Below are 8,797 nucleotides of genomic sequence, written 5' to 3'. Positions count from 1 at the left end.
TCCTTATTTTCAGAGTTCCCTGACCCCCTGGTAGATGTATCTCACTTCCTTGGATCATTCTGGTGGTGCCTTCCTCAGCACCCGCTGTCCCCCTCCAGGGTCTCCTCCTCCCTCCAGGGAACCCTTTGGACTGAGTTTCTCCTACTGGTTCCAGGGGCCCATACCTGGCCCTGCTCTCCGCCCTCCAAGCAGGTGTCCTCCTTGCTGCCAGCCTCCGGGCACTGTGCTCCGATGTCAGCTCTGCCCCAAAGCTGTTAGCTCCTCTGTCCTCCCAGACATTCTGGGACGACCCTGTGCCCCGTCGGCATAGTCTTCCTGGGCCATCTCTTGTCTCCCAACTGCAGGGAACTTGCCTGGAAGCTGCCCTCCTCCCGGGCTGGACTGTGGTTGGAAGGTAGCATCTCCCAATAGACATTGGGGGTGGGGGTGGGTGGAGGGTCTCTCTCTCTGGCCTCCTATTCTTACTTCTCTAATCTTTTTCTCTATTCTTTTTTTTTTTTTAAAAAATACATTTTTTTTTTTGATTTCAGAGAGGAAGAAAGAAGGAATAAAGAGATAGAAACATGAATGATGAGAGAGAATCATTGATTGGCTGCCCCCTGCACGCCCCACACTGGGGATTGAGCCCGCAACCTGGGCACGTGCCCTGACCAAGAATCGAATCATTTCCTCCTGGTTCATAGGTTGACGCTCAACCACTGAGCCACACGACCCAGGCTTCTCTATTCTTGATCAGGTGGTGGTGGTGGTGGGCGGGGTGGTCCAGGGCCATAGAACTACTTCCTAGGCTGCTTTCTCTGCACATCTGTGGCGGTGGGATGCGGGGTAAGTTTCACACTAAGTCTGAGTATTGGAGCCTCGGCCGCATCTGGAGAGAGAGAGAGAGAGTTCTGTGCTAGAATCCCTCCCATTGCTGTTCCAGGCCCTGTCACAGAATCTGCATGCGGATTCCACTCAACCCTCAAACGAATGAGGCAGGTACAGTCAGACCAGAGCAGAAGAGACAACTGAACCCAAGTGGTTTGAATAACTTGCCCAGAGGCAGGCACTCAGTCATGGGTCTGACCTCACACCCAGCCTGCTGGCTGGATGTGTATTTGGAGCCTCTGTGTTGGGAGGAATGAGCCTGGGGGGAGGAGGGCAGCCTCCTGCTTGAAATTTAGGGCAACCAAGCAAGGAGGCTTGGAGTGAGAAATGAGGCGACCCCCGCCCTCACCACTGTCGCCCCCCCACGGCCTGTGCGCCCCGGTGCACTGTTGACAACAGCCCCTTGTGGGCGCAGCGGGGGCAGTGCCACCCGGCGCCGGCCCCGTGGCAGCACCAGACCCCGGAGATGTGACCGTGGCTCGGGACATGAGCCCGCTTGTTCGCTCACCCTCAGTGAAAAGAGTTTTGAAATGAGTTCTGAATAGACAGCATTTTCTTTGTGCGGTTGGTAAATAACAGAGCAAAGTTAGCAAGTTGCTGCGCTTCTGCTCTCGGATCCCATGGAACCTTCCTGCGGGGAGAAGGGCAGGATGTTTTTGACTGAATGTGACCTCGCTGGAATACTAGAGGTAAGGAGGACACAGCTGTTGTGATAACTGAATATTTCACCTGGAGAACGTGGCTTCCGCTACATCTACACGCAGAGAGATTTTGTACATAATACACATAACTCGATGCCTTGGAGAAGGTGCTGTTCGCATTGGTTTAGCATTTGTTTAGATCTGATTAAAAATCAGTGATTTTCTTGTGATTTTCATGTGCACATTTTTTTTCTCTCTCCTTTAGAAAGTCTTAACATTTCCGACCGGGGCGGTGTGGAGAAATCCTAAGAGAAATAGCATAAGAGCATTTTGGAATATATCTCGGAAAAGATAACTTCCTACGCATCCGTAGAGATTCACCAGGTAAAGGTAAGAACAAAAATTTTGTAAAAAGAAGATAGCGGTTATTTCAGCACCTCACACTGGATTGCATGTTGGGAGACAACCGTCTCCCACGGGTGGAGGATGATGAAGGGGGAGTCAGGAGGGGCCCCCGTCTGCCTCTCCCGCTTTTAGGAATGGGCATGAGCGTGGTCCATGGGCTGGATCCTCCGTGACGACTGGGGTCCCCAGATTGTTCCTCACGCCGGCTGGAGAGCCGCAGAGAACATGCGCCTGGGGCGAGGGCCCTGACAGCTGATGACATTCAGCAGGCAGGCACTCTGCTAAGAAGTCGACGTGTTCAATACTGCAAATGTTACTTGTGCAGTATGGAATCGCTTTGAGGTTTATATTTGCACTGACTCATTTCCTATTTAGGATTCTTTCAAAAGCCACTTTTACGGGGCTCAGATGAGAAGTACATCTGTTGCTTACATATAATAAGCATCCGATATAAAGACATGTTGAACGCCGGAACCATTTGTTTGTCGCTATAGGAGACCTGTCACATATGCAGGGCGTGTGTCTCTTTACTGGAATAAAGGCACGGAGGAGTCCAGCTTTATGGTTCTTCCCTTGAGCAATAAGATTAAAAAAAAAAAATCTCCGGATAATTTAGGTCACCGTCACGAATGTCATTGAGAACTCTTGAGTGGGTACTTCGAATGAAGTTCAGAGGGACAAAGATTGCATTGGTTACGATGGAGAATTTGGGATTCTGGATGAGTTTCTTAAGCAAAGCATAGCTAATACTTTTATATGTTGGTAGGTCACACACACACAACATTAGCACTAGAACAAGGTTGTCTTTCCAGCAGGCCTAGGAATCTAGCTGTTGGCTCTCAGAACTGTGAGTTGTATGTCTCATAATTGTGGGTAAAGAACTATATGTAACTCGAGTACAAGTTATGCTGGAGCAGGCATTCCAATGGAGAAGAGCTTCTGATTTTTCAAACGATTGGTGAGATACATCCATTGCGTATAGACCAGAGCTGGGATCTTTCTATTTCAGATAGATTGCTGTCATATTAACTGAAACGAATGCTTTAGATCAACTTAGATGGAGTGATGCTAAAGAAGTGGTTCGCCTATGTTCACATAGTCGACATAAAAATTGTGACCTTCCCAATAAAACCATCCTAGACTAAATAAGTTCAAAATTACATACTGTTTTCTCTTCCAACTTTAAAACCAGACCTTTTAGACAAAACAGTGTCTTTAGTTTGTGCTTAAGTTCTATGCTCTGGAAAAAGATGTCTCCAACATCAAATAAAAATTAAATCCAAAGAGCCTTACATTTTAAAACAAGTTTTACTTTAAACATTTAAATGAAAATAAAGCGAGGCATGTCCATCACCCCATAAGAAATAGAACCACTTGAGCAATGGATTTATGAATTTGGTGGCAATGTGGGCCAGAGGAAGCTATCATACCCGTTTCCTGAGACCATTTACAAGCAGTTACCAGCAGAGGGCATTGCAGAGCAATGAACTCAGAGGAATGTCCAACTAGGCCTCTACAAATTTAAGTGAAAATACCTGCATGAAAGTAGTACTTTTTGGACAGCATCCTCCACCGTAATCATAGGCCTGTAAAATAATGTTCAAAGAGCCTCACATACGTTAATCCCTAAATGAGCCTCTTTCCAGGACAATGTTGAGGTGTGAGGACAGAACTTGTTTCCCCTGTGGTTCTCAAAGGTTGTTGCATTTTGATTTTTCTTTTGATTTATTTTATTACAAAAGACTATGTGAATGCAGGTTCCAGTAATGTGCACATATTTTCAATATAAAGCTTTTCAAGATGAATTTTTTAAAAAAAATATTGAAGAAATCATAAACTCAGATTCATGGAACGATCCCTTACCAAACTCAGCATTTGAAGCAAAACAGAGCTTAGAAAGTTTTCCATTCAACACAAATTTATTGACACAAAGCAATAGAACATTGTTCTACTTGTTAAATTTTTTCTCAGAATAACTACAACAAAACATTTTATGTTTTACTAAAAAAAAACCCCCCACATAATACTTGATATTTGACATGCATTTTAACTGGAAATCTGGAACAAAAAGGACAAACTAGACTGGAACAGAATCCTAAAGAACCAAGAGGGCCAATTTCCTGAAAACATGTTACATTTTGTTACAGGGTTATTATAAAAACCCCAGTTTAATGGTCAATGCATAAATGTTCAAGGAATCTAAATGTCTTTATTCTGAATTTTCTCCTGTAATCTGAAAATTAGCATTTAAGGTTATAATTTTTTCTAGGCTAATTAGGATTATAATGTACCTTTTCTCTTTTCAAAACTTAATGAGCACATAACAAGTTGGACGCACTCTTACAAGCCAAGTATCCTTCTTATGGCATTCGTTTTCTTGGATTTATCTTCTAAAAATGACTTTGGCTCATACTGACTTGAGATATTTGACTTATCAAGTACTGTTGTCTTCAAAGGTTTCCCAGGCAACTGCAACGGTTCACCTGGTTGCAGTCAAAAGTGTCCTTGAACTCTCAGCTCACTTCACTTCCCGGTCTGAGTCATGTGAGCAGCAGAAAGAGAAGCACCAAAGGCTTCTTGTAGCAGGCTGATGTGAATGGGCTGGTGAAGAGGTGCATGTATTTCACAAAAGGATGCACGTGGGTGTTAAAACTCCCTCTGGCCGCCAGGAGGTTTGCTTTGTCAAGCTCTCATTTCCATTTGGGGTTGGGAGGAGGCCAGGATCCATAGGCTATGTTCTAGGTTCTGTTTCACTTCTCAGTGCGCCTGGGCAGATTCCAGAGAGTAGTGCCCCCAAACTCTTACCCTAAGTCACCCCAAGGACTCCGAGTACAGATTGCTGGCCCACCAGGGAGTGACCAGCTCTGAGTCTCCGACCGGAGCCTCGGGACCCCAGCTGACTCATGCGCACTGACCTTGTCATAGATCTTGTTTCTCCTTGAACCCATCACACTTTTGTTCCACTATGTTTATTTCCACACCCAAATCGTTCCTGAGCAGAGGGGGAGGGGGAGATGGAAACCACTGCTCCTGTGGTCTGTAAAAGGTTCTTCTGTTTAACGTCGATTACATTGTCTTTTGTTGAAAACAAAACATTTCACCTCATCTAGGCAGATAGTTCAGTTAGAATGTCATTTTTCACTTTTTTCTTTACCTTGGCTCTTGTTCTCACAACTGATTTAACAGTGACCGACTGACGAATAAGGCGATATAATAACATAGTCAGCAAATCACACTAGTTGAACTCTTTTAATAGGAGAAGTTTCCCTATTGGCTTCACATTGAACTTAAAGTCTAGAGAGCTGCAACAATTAATTATCTGTGATCTAGGATCCAGCCATAAAAGCAGAACTTACCACCTCTCCCCCCACCTCTGACTGTTCCTTTTTCCCTGCATTTGTTATATTTTGTTCTGTTCAATATATTCACTGGGACATGAACATCCATCCCACTGAAATGTGTCTGAGTAAACAGATGTTTAAAAATCTACTTTTATGGGTCTGTAAGAAATTTTAGTAAGGATATGTGTATATATTCTTATCCATATACTAGTGTATCTGAATCCATTTATGAAAGCACCTTCTATCTACCTATCTATCTATCTATCTATCTACTCATCTATCTGTTGGTCATTGTTTTAGCTATCAGCCCTTCTATTAGCTACAATTACCATTGTGATGATCACTTTGAATAATCCTTGGTTTGTTAAAATTAATGTAGATAAATGTAGTATAAAATGTAGTTTTCAGGGTGTGAAATAATAGTAATCAATTTGAATAAATATTTGCTATTTGTTTTCATAAAAGTTTAAGTCCTCAGAAGAGAACTCTGACCAAAGTAGGATCAATGAAACAGTTGGCATGTGTCATATCACTGGTTTTTAATTAAAACAATGCTCTGAATGTTGGCATGGACTGGACTACTGAACATAAGCAGTTTTAGAATTTTTTAAGCTGAAATTCAACTGGAGAGTTCTTAATCAGGATAGATGTATTTTTGCCAATTTATAATATATCTGTGCATTGATGAGCATGGATAATAAAGTTTTGATACCTAAATCACAGTTTTAAAAATTCCAAGAGGTATATGAACCCTCAGACAGGGCCAGTTATTTCTGAGCCAGAGGATTTTTGTTCAAAGCTAATATGTATAATAGGAAGCCAGTCTCTCATTGTAAGGCTTTGTGATCATATTTCAATAACTGAATGAATATTCTGAATTAATAAGCATAACGTTTGTATAAGCTAAAAGCTAGTCTAAGCTCTGCATTCATTGATGGGAACCTTAAGTAAATGTTTCTTTTCGTCAGCTTGCTCAAAAGGCATAAACATAATTATGGTCTGAGGCAATGTGCATCCACTAGTTAAAAAAACAAACAAACTGGGTCTGGGTTAGGTAGCTAGAAGTTATGGGTTTCTGTTGTTTTGAATAGTTGGAAGACCCTGAAGAAACAGTTTCTAAAATAAATATGTATATATTCATACTTTGTATCTCACAGAAAAGCATATCAGTAGCATTTTTAAAGTTTTGTTTTGTTAGAAGTGAAACATAAACTGACATTTATATCTTGATAGAAAATATAGAAAACTTATAGAAATATCAAAGGACGAATTAGTTTTAATTACTTTATTATTATTATTATTATTATTATTATTATTATTATTTTCTATTGATTTCAGAGAGGAAGGGAGAGGGAGAGAGATAGAAACATCAATGATGAGAGAGAACCACCGATCGGCTGCCTCTTGCACACCCCCAACTGGGGATTGAGCCAGCAACCCGGGCATGTGCTCCTGACTGGAATCGAACCTGGGACCCTTCAGTCCGCAGTCGATGCTCTACCCACTGAGCAAAACAAGCCAGGGCTTTATTACTATTTTTTGTTAATTTTTTTAAAAGTTGATTTTAGAGAGGAAGGGAAAGGGGAGAGGGAGATAGAAACATCTATGATGAGAGAGACTCATTGATTGGCTGCCTCCTGCACGCGCCCCCCCCACCCCCACTGGGGATCGAGTCTGTAACTGGGCAGGTGCCCTTGACTGGACTTGAACCTGGGACTCTTTGGTCCCCAGGCCGACGCTCTATCCACTGAGCCAAACGAGCTAGGGCATAGTTTTAATGTTTTTAAAACGCTAAGAGAGGCAATAAGAGAAAAAAATGGTCTCCACTTGCCATCTTTCCCAATAACTTTGGTCTCTTTTGCTACAGTTAGTTCACAAAAACAGAATGTTGAGTTTTATGGATCAAACTGGTTTCATCTTCTCTTCCCCCCTGCAGCATCCCTCACATCATCTGTTCTTTATCTCTTAAATGTTAAGATGTTATAAAACCAGAGAAGGAATGATAGACACGTTTGTTTCCTGGGCTTGCAAATGCTTTAATTTCATTCATTTCTGCAAGGTCTATCATGTATTCTTCCGACAAACATCTGAATCCTTTATGTGTCAGGCATTGGTTTCACGTGACTGTGTTATTTCTTTTAAGTCCCTCAAGAGCCCCATGAGGTGGTTGTTATCTCTACTGTACTCGTGATGAAACGGAGACTTTCAGAGAAATAAGAAAAACTTTTCAAAATCCTAGGACTAGTAACTGCTGGAGCTGGGATTTAAATCACAGCCCATGGCTTTCCTCGCTAGTGCTGCAGAAGAAGGCCTGTCCCGAAGGAAGTTCTGTTTTACTGCTGACCTTTCAAAACTTGTAATTTGAAATGATTTCAAGCTCAGAAAAAGTTGTAAGTACAAAAGTTGTAGGTATGAAGAACTCCTGAATACCCTTCACCACGCTTTCCCAATTGTTAACGTTTTGCCAAATTTGCTTTCTCTCTCTTTCTGTACTTATGAGCACACACACACAAATGCACACTCATGTGTATATGACATATTATTTTTTCCTGAAACATTTATAAGATGTTGTGATAAGATCTAATAGCAGGATGCCTGTTTTCTGCTAAATACGAGAGGACAATTATCCCTAAACACATGCACGTTATCTTACCTCTCTACAATGCACGAGGAAAAGCTTGGAATTAACGTGACACAATCTACAGACTTTATTCCCATTTTGCCAGTTGGCCCAATAGAGCCCATTACAGGGAAAAAATTGTCCAGCATCCAGCCCAGGATTGCGCATTGTTTTTAATTGTCTCTCGTCTCCTTTAATCAGGAACGTTTCATCCGTCTTTGTCTCTCCACTCCCTTCCACGGTTGAAGAGTAGAGGCCAGTTATTTTGTAAAACGTACCTCCGTTTGGGTTTGTCTGATGTTTCCTCATGATTTGATTCATATTATCCACTTTTGGCAGGGGCGATGCCGTGTTCTTTCTCAGTGTATTATGTCAGGCCTGGGCATTGATTTGCCTCATTACTGGTTTGTTCACTTGTGTAAGGTGGTATCTGTCCACAATATTTACAGCAAAGTTGCAGAGAAGGCGTTTGAAACCATTCCTTTGAATGCAGAGGAAAAGGGAGGTGGAAGCAATTAGCCAAGTAAAATGAAAATGGAGAGCAGGCAATCCTGATGCAACATAGGAACAAGGCTACCCAAAGAACATAAGAGAAGACACATTTTCTACAACAAAGGGAGGATGGATGTAACTGTGAAATAAAGTTATGCCGGCAGTAGGGACTAGAGGTGAGCATCTAATCCCTTTAAAGACAGAACGAAGATGAACTCGCTGTGAAACTGCTTCCAGAATGAAATAGAGATGCTTTAAACTCGAATCAACACACTACTATTCTTAATAAAGATCGAGAGTTTAGAGCGGAGGAGACGGTAAGAGAAAAGATAAGGGAGGGAATTCTTCATTGTTCATAACGAGGTTAGCATAGATCCTGTTCAAAGCTGAATCTCCGGAAGAGGTGTCTTGGCTAGAAGGCAGTCCCAGTG

At 42.2% G+C, this 8,797-nt stretch overlaps 2 protein-coding genes across 2 annotated transcripts in view; both read left to right on the top strand.

The window, feature by feature from the left end:
- Window positions 1–1,487: 1,487 nt before the first annotated feature.
- Window positions 1,488–1,863, top strand: LOC308533312 (uncharacterized protein; the record flags this gene model as incomplete). Its single annotated transcript, XM_081111233.1, has 2 exons — window positions 1,488–1,556; window positions 1,774–1,863. The coding sequence occupies 2 exons, from the start codon at window positions 1,488–1,490 to the stop codon at window positions 1,861–1,863; spliced, it is 159 nt and encodes a 52-aa protein (XP_080967359.1).
- ST18 (ST18 C2H2C-type zinc finger transcription factor) overlaps window positions 1,794–8,797 on the top strand; it is a 226,966-nt gene continuing 219,962 nt past the window's right edge. Inside the window, exon 1 of the mRNA XM_081111232.1 lies at window positions 1,794–1,898. The gene's annotated coding sequence lies outside the window, so the exon portion shown is untranslated. The remainder of the gene's footprint in view (window positions 1,899–8,797) is intronic.

Source organism: Myotis nattereri (genome assembly GCF_964212035.1).
Source record: "Myotis nattereri genome assembly, chromosome: 17".
NCBI classification, from domain to species: Eukaryota; Metazoa; Chordata; class Mammalia; order Chiroptera; family Vespertilionidae; genus Myotis; species Myotis nattereri.
This window is presented reverse-complemented; position numbering and strand designations above follow the sequence as displayed.